At 43.1% G+C, this 15,336-nt stretch overlaps 1 protein-coding gene across 1 annotated transcript; it reads left to right on the forward strand.

Annotated features, from left to right (window-relative positions):
• The first annotated feature begins 11,315 nt into the window (after positions 1 to 11,315).
• On the forward strand, positions 11,316 to 14,940 carry fgf3 (fibroblast growth factor 3). The gene is given in 4 exon segments (XM_003456556.5): positions 11,316 to 11,625; positions 11,628 to 11,756; positions 12,343 to 12,446; positions 12,881 to 14,940. Coding segments are annotated over 4 exon segments (714 nt in total). The 5' UTR covers positions 11,316 to 11,513; the 3' UTR covers positions 13,250 to 14,940.
• The last annotated feature ends 396 nt before the right edge of the window (positions 14,941 to 15,336 follow it).

Consider the following 15,336-nt stretch of genomic DNA (forward strand, 5'->3'; position numbering starts at 1 on the left):
AGTAGCCAACAGCACAGAGCAAAGATGAAAACCAGCACAAAGAGAGTTTAAAGCAACCACCACAGTGATTCTACTTTATAAACATGAACAGGTAGAAACGGAGGCTGCCACCTGACTGCTCATCATTTTGTTACCTGTTTGTTACCGCAAATGACGGCTCACTTTATCACGGTGCTGGTCTGGGGTCAGCATTTACTCAGCTTTAACATCACTCTGGGTCCTTGGCTAGCTTAGCGTTGGCATACTGTACTTGCGAAGAGCCGAAGTTGTGTTAGCAGTATAATGCAGTTGTTTCTGTCCTGGAGCAGTCTCCACTTTACCACCGGGGTCTTATCCTTTTTGTATTAAAAATAAAAGTAATGTCCATCTCCACGCTGTAAACTGCATCTCTACTTTCCTCCTCTGACATACAAACCGAAATCAGCTGATCATAGCGAGAGTGTAAGAACCGATAAGCGGGATCAGTAGGCAGGCAAACTAACGAGTCCAAGGAATTTGACTACAGGGAACTGGTTCTCTATAAAAACCGGTTCTCGATTCCCGTCCCTAGGTAGAAAGCAACAAAATAAGAACACACAGGGTGGGTAAACAGACATGCGGACAAGAGACAAACAGAAACTGACGCTATAAGCACACACCTGTACATATAGCCTCGTATGTGCGTATGTAGTAATCAAAGCAAGTAGAAAGACCAGGGTAACAAGACGTAACTTAAACTGACTAGGCAATGATAGAAGATAAATTTTAGACAAGACATAAATGAAAAAGCTACTTTCAGCTTACCCCTTATCACAAGGGCTCACCACAGCATGTGTAATTTGAAGTTGTAAACCAGATTCCATTCTTGATGCAACCCCAAAGGAGATTTTTGTCTGCAGCAGGGATCTAACCACTGACCTTGCACTTGCCAAGAAATGTGTTAATCACTACACTATGATACAGGAGACAAATGACTAACAACAAACAAAGAATCACTAAACAGAGACAAAGATTTGACAATAAGATACAAGATGGTCCAGGTGAAGCAAGAATGAGCCAAAACACATGGAATCAAAGCAATCTATAATTTCAAAACCATCCATCCTTTCTCATCCACTTATTATTATCAGTGTTACGCCCAAATCACGTAGTTTGTAAACTTTGTCCATTACCTCCCTCCTGAGCCTCTCCTCAGAGTCCGCTGGGCACATGTTTGGCTGGATCATTCTGTCATGGTTAGCGCTGGCCAACCGTGGGGATGTGGGGAAAGGAGGACCCAAATGCTGGACTCTTTGATGCAACAGTGCGTTTATTTACAGTGCAAGAAAATAACAATAAATCCCCAGTGCGATCCTGACTTCCGTGACATGTCCTCTTCCCAGTGTTAGTGTTCTTTGTCTCCGCTTCTCAGTGTCTGAGCACCAGGTGGGCCTTACACTCTATTATTGTTCCTTTGTTCCTCCAAATTGTTTCCACAAATAAGATCAACACCAGCAACTGTCAGCTGATCTTGAACCCCCACTCGCACGGTGCCAGAAACAAAAGGGGAAAATAGGGGAACTATATAAAGCAGCATGAGCAACATACTCATTCTTATTCCCCACACCAACAAATCTGAGCCACAGTACGACTGGTCAGAAAAAGGCACTCTAGCGCATTATTGCGCCTCAGAATGCTTTGCAGAGGTATCCCTTAAACTTGTGATAGAAACTTGGTCCCTCACACTCCTAGTAAGTGAACGAAAACCTTCAGAGATAAAAGGCTTGAATGCCTCATCTAACTGTACTGCTGGCACTGTGGTTTATGCTGACCAACAGTAGATTGATACTGTATTGGCTCTACAGCAGAGAGGTTTTTGTTCTTCGACATTTCTTTCTTTCTTAGCACTAGACAAACAGCAATGAGATGACCAAGTTCGTGCAACAGAAACACCTGCGGTCACCACATGCCGCCATGAGGTTGAGGTGACGGGTGTCTTCTCCTCACCAGGATAACCATAGTGTCACATTGGGGATGAAAAAACAGTCTTGTGAGTAAGGGCAAACTCATCAGCCACGACTCAGCTTTTAGTTTATTTAAATAGACTATCACATGCTCTGGCAAGCATTTCTTAAAATCCTCTAAAAGCACGAGTTCTTTCATTTGCGCAAAATCCTTGACTTTGCTAGCTTGACGCCATTTATCAAAAAGCAGCCCTTTCTCATGCGCAAACTCCACATATGTCACATATGCAATACTGTAGCCTTAACCATACCATAATCCAAGCTTTGGTTCACTGACAGGGTAGCTGCCCACATAGCAAAATTGGTATGGCCCCGATCTGGCCCACACATGGGCCAGCACAGGTCCACAACTGGCCTTGTGCTGGCCCATGTGAGGGCCATATCTGGGCCACCAAAGGGCCATCATTCTTTGCGGTATGTGGGCCATGTGTAAGTTGTGTGCAGCCACGGGCCAGTTGCAGACACACTGCTGGCCCTGTGCTGGCCCACAACAGTTTCAGCTCTGGCCCCAGATGTCAGCCTAATGTGTACCTTAATCCAGCCATGTAATAAAAACATGTGCTAGAACATGACGAAACTCTGCTCAGACAGTGAATGGACTGATTCTTATATAGCACTTTCCTAGTCACCCGGAATTACTCAAAGTGCTCTATACAACATGCCACATTCAAACACTTTCTCTAAACTGAATGCTTCCTAACTACATTCATACACATTCACACTCTAGACATCCAGACTAGAGGAGCCAGGGATCGAACCACTAACCTTTCAACCAGTAGGTGACCTGCTCTACCTCCTGAGCTACAGCACCCGGTGGTAACCATGAGTAAATCGTTATTAGGTTTTGGATAAAGTGTACACTCACAAACCAGTCAAACCTGCATTTGAAAGGTTGGCTAACATAGCAGTATAGTATTGCAACATGGCATTTGGGTCTTCTAACTAAAATAGGAAAATATCAACATAAATAGTGTCATCATTGCCAGACCTGGCCCACATCTGGTTGACATACACCCTGCCATGACACCAGTCAGTCAGAAGTGCCAGCTTTATGCTGGATCCGGGCCAGACCTGTTTTCTATGGGCCTGGGCCACATACACCAAACCACAATCAGGCCAGATATGGCATGCCATCGCATAAACAGTGGCATCATTGCCAGACATGGTGGACATCTGGTTGACATAAAATCTCTGCCATGACACCAGTCAGTCAGAAGTGCCAGCTTGATGCCAGATCTGGGCTAGACCTGTTTTCTATGAGCCTGGGCCACATAACCCAAACCACAATCGAGCCAGATATGGCATGCCATCACATAGACAGTGCCATCTATGCCATATCTGGCTTATATCTGGATGACATACGTCTTATCAAGCCAGAAGTCAGCTAGCAGGGCTGGCTTGATACCAAATCCTGGCCAGAGCTCCTTGCTATGTGGGAGTGGGAAGCAGTGGTAGCACACACCTCCTGAGCTTTACCAAAAAAGCTTACACTACAGCAGCAAAGCCCAAAATATCTTTGGCCAGTTCAAAGCTTTAGCAACACACTCAAATGCACCAAAGTATAAATCCACCTCAGATTCTCTAAAGGTATCAATTTAATGTGCTTGCCCACATCAAAGCCATCATGGGGAGATTGAGGTCTTGCAGCGTGAGCGGTGATTGTATGGAGCTACTAGGCTGGCGTTCCAGCTCCAGCAAAATGCATAGCTTCCACTTCCCGGCTTCTCAAATCCACTTCCTCAATGCGGAGCATCAGCTGGAGTTCCTCAGCTGACATCGGCATTGTAGGACTGGGAGGAGCCATCGGAGAAGTGGTTACAGGGAAAACATTGGAAGGATTAACCTCACCGCACATCTTTGGACTGTGGGATGGAATCCAATGAACACACAGAAAACCCATACAAACACGGGTTGAACATGCAAAATCCACACAGAAAGGGCCCAGCCAGAGGGTGGAGTTGAACTCAGGACCTTGTTGCTGTGAGGCAACAGCGCTAATCACTCGCATCACCATGCTGTAAAAACCACAAAACCTTAAACAGAAGCTAAGGCAATAAGGTATAAACTAAGACCCAAAATGACAAAATACATAACACTGAGCCACACCCGAAACAATCAGAACTATCTAGAATTGTATAACCAACTATCAGCGAGCTGTCTCAGTGGACCACCAAAATTTCAATGACACTTATCCACGTTTCTAAAGTCAAGCAATGGGACTGTGACAATTTTTTATTTATTTTCTCAAATGAATTTATAAACTCACAGAACCGTCTTTGTCTTGTAAATGAATGTCTTTATTGCAATTTCAAAAGAAAAGAAAGAAATCAGAAAGTTGTCCCCAGATAATTTACTACTCAAGGAGTACATCTGATTTGATGTCCAAACCCCATCATTCACACGTTTAGGACATCTACATATATACTAGAGTTGCTGTATGTTTTTTTTCTTATGTGTGGAGATTTGGGTGTGTGCTTCTCTCTCTCTCTCTCTCTCTCTCTCTCTGTGTGTCTGTTACAGCCATTGATGGCCTCTAGAGTTTCATCCTTCAACAATCACTTGCCTGTTGCAAGGTGCAGCCGCTCTGCAGGCATATGAAACCTGCAGCTAACAATCAAAGAGCTGTAGAAGTATAGGACAGACCTATCTAGTTACAGAGAGAGTGAGTGAATGAGAGACAAAGAGCGACAGTGCGAGAACGAGAGAGTAGCGAGAAAGAGAAAGCATGTAAGAAAGAGAAAGGGGCAAAAACATTACAGAGGTTGTCATCTGATAGAATATACAGTTGCTTTTTGAAGAAGAAAAAATATATTTGTGGCATTTCTTCATCCGTTTGGCAGTCTTTCAGCTTCTTTTCTCTATTCTGAAGGGGAACCAGTTTAAACCACAAAGAATACATGAGATACAGGCAAACAGTGGTGTTTGTCAGTCTCCCATATGATCTCACAAAGAAACTCCTTTGACTTTGATGTGCCAAATACATGTGACAGAAAAATCCATGACTGCTGCCTGTTCAAATTTGCTAAGTGTTAACGCTAGTTCAGGTTTTGTTCAGGTAACCTGTAACAGTATGAAAGATGTGAGAAACTCTGGATCCCAAATAACAGATATGATCTCTTCATATATGTCATATCTGGATCTAAAAAAAAACATAATTGTGTTTAAATAAATCAGAATGTTAGGTTGTATTTTTCTCTGATTTCAGGCAGGCGTATATTAGAATGATGGTCAAATGACAGAGTCATACTAGCAGCCCTGGATGCTCTACTTAGACACAGTGTTGCTTTTAGCTACTGGCATTTCCACACTGACAATTTACAAGATACAGGGCAAGTACAATGTTACTATATTCATCACCTTTAATGGCATTGGTACAGAAAGGGTTGAACAGTGGTTTAATTATGATTTATAAAAGTAACTAGTTTCCACTGAGCAGTCTAATTGCTTATTGTGAGGCGTCTTCAAGACCAGCCTGAAGCATATTTCATAAGGAACTTTAGGTTTAACACTCAAACAGTAAACATATGGAGGTAAAGTATCGGAATTTCGAGAGCGGGACCATGCCTCCAAATACGCTCCTTCCAGTTCTTATCTATATATGTTCCCCCAGTTCTACAAGCTGTTCATTCTCGTTTATGTGCCCCTCCCTCCCCTTTTCAATTCTTTAACTTCTTCACTTTGTTAGGATGCCTGGGTCGTTGACCCAGGGCTTTTGAGTTTATTTTATTTATCATTTCTAGTCTTTGGTTTCTTTCTTAGAGTCATGTCTTATGGTTTGTCTCTGTGTTCTATAGTTGCTCTGTCTCCCCTGTCGGCTGTATCCCCTTGTTAAGTTCGCGTCTCTGTGTTATGTTTCCTGTTTTACTTTGAAAGTCCGTGTTTCATGTTAGTGTATCTGGTTTTGCTTTCCTTGTCTCGTTAGTCCTGATTTGCCCCAGCTGTGTTTCCCTCCTGTTGCCCATTCCCTGATTGCTCCCTCTATGTATTTAAGCCCTGTGTTTCAGTTTGTCATTGTCGCGATCTACCCTTATCTTGTTGTGTGTTCTGTCTGCGTAAGTGTATTTTGTATTCTTAGTTTTGTTACACTTTTGAGTTCAGCATTAAAGCTGTTTTGAGTTCACGACTGTCTCCGTAGTCTGCACTCTGGGTCCTTTTCCTGTCTGCACACAGCCTACACCTAACACACTTCTATTTAGTACATGGGGATCTGCTACGCCTGTGAGCCACCGCCAGTCCCCTTCGAGCCCTTCCCCAAACCGCAGCTCAATTCACATCCAAGCCATTCACCTTTATCTACTAAAACGCTGTCACACCTAAAATGCGGATGTGGGCCCAGCTAGTGAAATATATATAGATCCATAGGGGCTGGGGTCTAACACAGCAGGCAAAATCCCAGGTGCAGGCTGTGTAAAGATGCCCCTGAGGCAGTCTAGCACATAACAGCAGGGTGCAAGATGCTAGCAGGCAGGCTGCCATAACCAAGCGGCCGGCCAGCATAGTATACAGAGTATACATACAAGCTGGAGAAGTACCATGGGCTCAGAGAAGAGCTCGAAAGGTGTGGAGGTGAAGGTAACAGTGGTCCCAGTGGTAATCGGAGCACTCGGTGCAGTGACTACCAAGCTAGCCGAGTGGCTCCAGCAGATCCCAGGAACAACATCCGAGATCTCTGTCCAGGCCAAATAGTTGCTCACATCTTAATCAAATGTAGTACTTTGTAGAGGTTTTTTAAAATTATATATTTTTTTATTCATTTGCTTGTTTTTGCTTTTAATGTATTTTTTTTTTTTTGTATTGTATAAATTGTATAAATCCTTAGCGATCAACACATTGAAGGAGTCCCATTTGGGGTTCCTGCATTATCTGTAACACCAGTTTGTTGACAAGGCTACTATGCTGAGAACCAAACAGACAAAACTTTTTAAAAACGTTTTAATACTAGGTTAAAACTAGAGGACCCAGCATCAGGTGCATACAGTAAATAGACTGGCTTTTATATAGTGCTTTTCTACTCTACTTCTACTTGAACACTCACAGCACTTTATACAAAAAATTCCTCATTCACAAAATCTGTTTTTGTACCCCAGTGCTGTCTAACATTCACGCTTCAACTGATGGCAGTCACAAGATGATCTGCCTGACTCCTGGATCTGTGTATTATGAAATTTTAAAAAAAGTCACGTGTGTTTTTCACATACTCAAATGTTGTGGATTAGGCTTGCATGACCTGCATCTGTGCCTCTATTTGGTAAGTTTAATATTCTGTTTTGAAGGTGTTTTATTCTAAAGTGTGATTTTCAGTTCTCTTTGGAAGCTGTGGAAACAGTCACCCAGCAAGCCAACACGCCTGTGTTAAAGGCTCAATTGGGCTGAAATAAAAGAGAGGGACACAGAGGGAGGTAGAATAAAATAGTTGCCAATTTGTTTGCTGTGTGTTGGAACTGTACTAGACTTCATTCTGAAGCGCCTGACAAGCAGGTGAGATCAAAGTCATGGGGACAAAAGCAGCTCAGCAGCGATTTGTCAGGAGACGAGAGCCAGCGGTCGGGTTCAGCCCTCTGATCACCGGCTCACTAAAGAAATCTGCCCATGAGAAAAAGTACAGCAGAAAGGGTTCAAAGGTCATTTTGATTTGCTCTGGATTACTGGTACCTCATATAAAGGTGGGAAGGGAGTTTTGGGAGGGAAGGGGGGCACGAAAGGAACTGGCTAATAACCTTTGTATTATTGTAAAAAAGAAACCCTTTTGTGCAAAGAGGGGTTTTTGAGGGCAGTGTTGGAGGGGAGAATTTGGGGACGTCAATTAAAAAGGAGCCCTGAAATCCTTGCTTTGATTCATGAATGAAGGAGAGAAAAGGGGAAAGTTAAAATGTATGCTTTTGGCTTTTGTGTAAGAGTACTTCACATGACTGGGTTTGGATTCATTTGTTAAGTGGATGATGGCAAAAGAAAATGTAAATATTTCAGTTGGACAAATATTCGGGAACTGGCCAAAGTTTTTTCATGAGGCAAATGCACATTTCATTTTCTTCTTTCTTCTGAAAGCAGGTGTGAATGCATTCAAAATATAAAAAGGGCATGCCGGGAACGGATCACTCCAGTCACCGTGGCCAGGAATACAGTGTGCAGTGAACTTGTTTGATCAATTAGTTAAGTTTGTTTTGTGCAGATAGCAGGACATATTTCCCTAAGGCTCTCCCAAACAAATATGCTTTATATTTGTGTGGATGGTAAATTCTTATGTAGCACTTTTCTACTCTCCCAGAGCACTCAAAGCGCTCTATACAACATGCCATATTCACGCAATCACTTTTCTTCTAAGCGTTCAGTGCTTCCTAATGAATTGGTACACATTCACATACCAATGGATGCATCAGAGAGCGACTTGGGGTTACTATCTTGTCCAAGGATATTTGACATGCAAACTGGAGGAACCAGGGATCCAACCACTAACCTTCCAATCAGTAGATGACTTGCTCTACCTCCTGAGCTACAGCCAGGATGCACTATGGCTTTTTTCAATATTTTAATTAATTGATTTATTTATTGACTCTTACATTCATTGTTAACTATTCTCTGAAGGAACTCGTCATCCATGCAAGTTTTCAAATGTGTGGAATGTATCTCCTGAGACAATATCCAACAGCTGTGATTTTCCAGCCTGGCCTTTTCCCAGTGGTTTGAAGAAAGATCGGTACAGGTTAAGTACAGGTTGTCACCATATTTTGCTGCCCATGCTATGGAAATTGGGGAAAAATGTGAGTAACTTGGAAGCCAGAAGCTATAATGACTTTAGTAGCATATCGTGAAAGGTTAAAGACTGTGAATAAAACTACTTGATTTCAACACTTTGTTCATCTACTCTTGGTTGAATTTTCCAATTAAAATATCATACAGCGAGCTGCCAGCCCAAGAATTGAGAGTTAGTGTCCACCTCAAGTTTGCTGGTAAGGCACTCACGCCTAAACATCTTTAAATGTGACAGGTCACTTGTTTTTCTGTAAAAGTCATATCACAGTCTTACCGAGCTGAACCTAGAAACATCTAAGTAACACTTAATACACTCAATAGAGCATGCACACAGTCTGCCCTGCAGTTATATTTGTCTCATACTGTGTAACTTTCCTGCCAGATCTTACTCTGGTTTCAGAGCACAGACTTACCTGTGGTTCCTCGGGCTCCCAAAGGTAGAATGGGAGACAGAGCTCCTCCCCTGTGGAATCAGCTCCCAGTTTGGATTTAAGATCAAAAATATTTGTTTCCCGAAGTTTAAAGTTGGATCAGTAGTTTATGCTTCATCCTCGCTTTCCTTTCTCTGCCATACCTTTCTGCAGGTATGTATGGATTCATCAGCTGCTGCTGGCTCCATCAACCTGCCAGGTGTTTATTGCTATATTGTTTGCTTTTTTTTTTCACTTCTTTCTTGTATCCCGGCTGTTGGAGTCAGAGGACTCTGGGCCTTTCTGTTTCTCTTCCCCACTGTCACTGTGGAGGATTTACTGGAGTTCTCTCAGGATGTAGAGGGTATGGGTTGTATGGGTTTTGTTGTGACAGGCAGCACAGTGGTTGGCACCAACATCTCACAGCAAAAAGATTTGGACCTGCAGTCAGCTGAGTCATTTGTAAGAATGAGGCAAACTTATGACCTCCTTTTATTTATTTTGCACTGATGTGTTTCACTTCGAGCTCAATATGAGGGCTTCATATGTATATTTGATTTACTGAAATAGGTTTTTAGTAACTTTGTGAATCAACTTGCTGTTGGACATATACAAGTTTTGGCCTGCTATTTGACAAAATGATGGTATTCAAACTAGAGCACCGATGTCCCAGGTACTAACTCTGCTCGAATGCATGTGTACACAAAATCTAACTGAAGAATACAGCTCAAATTTAGCTGAATCATAACTGACACTTTAACCTAAAAACAACAACACACACTTCTTTAAATGTGAAGAAGAAGAAATTGTGTATGTGGCTCACAAATTGCAAGCATTTGCCCTGCTTATTGCTGAGATGCTTTGTGGGCGGTGTGGAGGGGAGCATAATTAAAATAGTTTCTGAGAGAAACAGCACACCACATCTAAGGTTCCACCCTCTTCCAGCATTTAACCACATCAAGAGCGTCTCACTTAGAAACGGCCACCAGAACAACCTCTGATACACACGGCCTGGCTGATGTTTTGGTGTGTTGTCTGACTCCTGAGGGGTCTTTGGAGGCATAAATTGCGCACATTTGTAATTAAAAGAGTTGGCTTTTCTGATCATCAGAGTAAATAAAGTGACACAGGCAGCTAGCTGGGTGATGTATGGGAGGGGAAGACAAATTAACGTCTGCTCTCTGGGGGATTCTCAGCAGAGGCCTTCATAGCAGCAGTGGAGCAGTGCCAAAGGGCAGAGAGATTTGTAGATGATGGTGCTAATTACCAGAATGAAACCATAATGTGACCAAGATGGAAGCAATTTAGGCAGTAGTCATTTAGCCTGCTGCTCTTCCGCCCACCGGCTGCTGCCTAGCCAGGGCTGGGGCATTAGGATGGGAAAAGTCTGGGCCAATCCATTGCCTGGGTAAACAATGAAAAACTAACGCACAGCAGAGAGCTTCTGTGGTGTAAAGATCAAATGGAAAGAGCCCCGTGACACAATGTCCATTTGTCTTTCTTAATCTAAGCTTCCAGGTCAAGAGGAGCGTATAAATGCTGAGCGCACAGCCGGCTGGAAATGTTTAATTCCCCATTATCCTACTCAGGAGTGTCTTTGTGGAATGTCTGAAGAAGCTGGTTCAAGCTGAACACGCTTGATATTCACCTCAGCTTGTCATGATGCATGCTTGGCAAGCACCTGTTAAACTAGGAAGAACAAGGACATGCAGATGTGGACCACCCAAAAGCTGAAAAGGCTAACATTTCTCTTGCTTCAGAATGTGGCTGATAAAGTCGTTTCTGGGGGGACCCAAATGAATCTTACAGCGTGAGAAATTAGATGGAGCCTGTGGTTGTTCAGGATGTCAGAATTCAAAAGCTGAATGCATTCTGCTTTTGTTTTTAAGATGAGGACTGGGTTTAGCGGCAGTCTTATTCCTCACCTGTTGCGGTGGCTGGCCGAGCATATCTATATAATTTGGGATGTCTAATTGCTCTTTTAGGACGTTTATGCTCTTGCCACTGTGTAATTTTATCCACGCCGCTGTCTCTCACTTCACACAGGGCCGATACCTTTTTGTCTGCCCTTTTCCTTTGTATCAATTGGTTGGAGTTCAGCCTATTGTCGCCACAAGCTTCTTTTATATCTGCGCTCACTCTGAGCAGAGGCGCTCAGTCGGGTCCACGGGAGGGCTTTTCAGCTGCAGAGACGAGGATTCCACCTCGGAGGCGGGTGTGCTGTCAGAGCTGCCTGTGGTGCTCGGATGCGCGCAGGGCTGAAGCTCTTCGGCTGTGTTAAGGCCCCTTAAATCACTTTAATGGGACCCCGAGTGTTGGGCAGGAATTCTGCTGTTTTTTGCTACAGTTGTCGCTTCCCGGCCATGCCACAATGCTGGTGATAGCTCTGCTGCTGTTGCTGAGCCTGTGGGAACCAGTTAGTCCACGGCCCCGCTGCGCTTCGGGCCAGGCTTGCGACCCCCGGCATCGGAGAGACGCCGGGGGCGCGGAGGAGTGTATGAACACCTCGGAGGAGCGCCGAGACGCAGGAAACTTTACTGCGCTACTAAATATCATCTGCAGATCCATCCTAACGGCAAAATAGATGGCTCGCTGGATGAAAACAACCCGCTCAGTGAGTATTGAACTTTGAAAGGAAGAGACGTGTAAGCAGAGAGCTGTGACACTTTGTGTGTGCGTGAGAGAAAGAAAGAACCCATGTCATTACAGCCAGCCATATCTATCTATCTATCTATCTATTACACACAATCGGTGCAGTGATTCTGTTCAGAAGAGCGCAGTCCCGGGAACAACTGAGCAGGACCCTAAAGCTACACACACACACACACACACACACACACACATATATATATATATATATATATATATATATATATATGTATATATATATATATATATATGTATATATATATACACACGTGTGTGTGTGTGTGTGTGTGTGTGTGTGAGAGGAGTGGTGAACTGAATGAGCAAGTTAAGCAAGAAAAAACTAGTTTGTTTATATGTTTGAGTTTCTTTTCGAGACATTTCGAGAAGACTGTTTTTCATTTCAATTCGTTTTTTTCTAAATAACTGAGAAGATAAATTAATACATTTACACACATTTATACAGAAACATAGTGACATTTAAGAGATGTTAATGTTCTATTAAACGTGTCCTACATAAAAATACAAAAATGTGACTGTTGTGTGTATCACAGGCATCATGGAAATCACAGCAGTGGACGTTGGTGTTGTGGCCATAAAGGGGCTCTTCTCTGGGAGATATCTGGCCATGAATGATAAAGGACGGCTGTATGCATCGGTGTGTACGCACTCATCATAATCTTGTCTTTAGCACACACACACACACACACACACACACACAGCTGACACATATGAGCTTCAGGCACAGTTTGTGTTGGGAATGGGTCAGAGCTAGTGGAGAACACATAACATAACAAAACATGCCTTAATTATGCCATTAATTCAGCTCAATTCATTTTTATTTCTATAGCACTAAATCACTGCAACAGTCGCCTTAAGCACATCAGGCAGACAGCACAGGGCCTGACACATGAGCTGCCTCTGTCCTTTTTCAGGCCCGCTGCCCTGCTTTAGTGTCAGATTGTCATGTTTAGCTGCTGAAAAGTAATTGACCGTAAACTTAGTCTGTATCACCAAAGAGTGAGTGAATGACACCGCTCCTGTTACCAGAAGACTAACGTGCTTCGTTCTCACATCCATTCTCCTCTCTAGGAAGTGTTCAACAAAGAGTGTGAGTTTGTGGAGCGAATCCATGAGCTGGGGTACAACACCTACGCCTCCCGCCACCACTCCACAGAGCAGACTGCTCCACCGGGAGGTGGCGGCAGCAGCAAGCGCCGGGCCAGCGCCAAGAGACAGTGGTACGTTTCCATCAACGGCAAAGGGCGGCCACGGCGAGGCTTTAAAACCCGAAGCACGGACAAAGCCTCGCTCTTTCTGCCTAGGGTGCTGGGTAACAAAGACCATGAGATGGTGAAGCGGCTGAGGGAGAGTCCGGGGCCACATCACCATGCGCATCACCACAGCCGCCGTGCTGAGCGCCGGAGACGCCGACATCGCGCTGGGAAAGGCCGGGCCTGACAGCCACACGTGTCGGCAGACAGTTGGAGGACAGTCTGTGATTTGCCTAAATATGGACCTTGATCCTGCCACATACTGTAGCTTGACAGCAATGGAGGATGTGAATGAATGATTTGCATTCTTTCTCTGGATCAGTGGAAGTTTTTGTTCACAGAAGACTTGAAGCGCTGGGGCTCAGACTAAATGCTCCAGTTTGAGGAGACATTCACTCGCACACCCCCAGCCTTAGAATTAGCTGTTTGCTGACTCCATGCGTCTTCAAACTGCTACCATCTTGTAAGCAAAGGTGTTCGTAATTTCACCATCAACTTTACACAGAAGAAAAACCTTTGAAATGTGGTTGTGTTTTTGTAAATACTATTGGCATGTACAGCAGCTTTAGAGCTTTTCATTTATCAAAAGCTGACATAACAAAGAGAATATCATATTTTGCTATGTTGAAGCGCTACCAAACAAAAAGTACACCGAAGAGCAGACATCACAGAGAGAGGCACTTTTTCACAGTATGAAGCAAAGATCAAATCAGACTAACTGTGCTCACTAGCTGTATGGCGTTCTTACAATGTGATGGTCTACTGTTTAGAAAGTGAAATATTTTACTAATGCTATGGATATTTATTTGGTTCCTGTGTTGTAAGTTATTGATTTAACTATTTCAGCATTATAGCCATTGTGCTGTTGTTTCTTAGTGTCCACTCACAGACTGATTCCAACATAAAACACAAGGGTACCGATCCAGTACTTCTAGCATCTCTTCATCAGAAATGTCTCTGAGAAATGTGTCTTTACACACCTGAGTCTGATGCAGCTGATGAAGCTGTGGACACCATGCAAATGTTTTGGGTTTATTTTTAGTTTTTTATCTCTTCAAAAATTTTATTTATATAAGATGTCCTATTTTTATATGTGGAAAACCTAAAAAGCAAATGTTCGGTTTTATTGGCCACAGATCTTTGAAGGCAGCAATGTGTGAAATGCACAGCAGGAACTTTAGTTTCTGACAAGTGGTGTAAAACAGCAGGATATTTGCCCAGACCCAAGTACCTAACATTGTTTTGGGGGATTCTCTTTGAAATTGAAGCTCGGATTTGCATTTCATTTTTAGCTGTACACACGGCAATCTGTCCGTCCCTCTCTCCCAGCTGCAGTCTCCGCACGCTGCCGTAACAGGAACAAGTACAACGACTATGATCGGTGCAAATTTTTATTAAAAGGACTTTTTTAGATTTTCAGGTTTTATCACACTTGACTCGCATCTGTCGGTAGCTACATATAAAGCCTTGTCATTCTATACCTGTAGGCACGGAAGGTTTCCTGGCCAGGACAATACCTCCTCCCAGGGGGCCTAGGAAGCAATGCCGCCTGAGACATTTAGCCTTTTTTTTAAAGACCAAAAGCTGCATAGCTGATAAGCAAGGCTGGCCCTTCTCAGAGCAGAAACTGTGTCATAGAAAGTGCAACACCTTGCTATGGTTTGTCATAAATGTGAAACTCTAACATTACTCATCAGGAACGTTGGGCTTCAGTGAGGTCAGGACCTATTGTGGCCCCTGCCCCTCCCTGAATGCTACTTTTAACAAAAGTTATCTCCTAAATCTCCTCTGATGTGTCCTTTCCATCCATGTAAATCTACTAAACTTTATCAGACAGCCTACAACAGTTGTGTTTATTTGCAACGTCTACTGGCCTGATGGGGGGAATGGATAAGTATTTACACAATAGCTAGATGATTTTAAGCCCATCTTTTTAGATGGGCATGTTTACTAAATCTGGAAATTATGGGACACAGTTCCTCCTTCTAGTTGTAAATAATGTGTTTTTTTCAGAAATTATTTATGATTAGTTATTACAGTAAAAACAATAAAAATAAACACCGTTTAAAACGATTACTCTGCCCACTGCAAATGCACACACTTTTTATGAGAATGATGGAAAGCTGTTATCCCATCATCATAATGATCAGCTCACTAAGCTGTGCCAAGTGATTCTGATTTTGCCTTTAAGTCAGGTAACGGGTTTGAGCAATCAGTCCCTTTTTATTAATAACAACACATTTAGTTTACTTTTGTATTTATTTCAGAGCATTT

This window comes from Oreochromis niloticus, linkage group LG1, assembly GCF_001858045.2.
Source record: "Oreochromis niloticus isolate F11D_XX linkage group LG1, O_niloticus_UMD_NMBU, whole genome shotgun sequence".
NCBI classification, from domain to species: Eukaryota; Metazoa; Chordata; class Actinopteri; order Cichliformes; family Cichlidae; genus Oreochromis; species Oreochromis niloticus.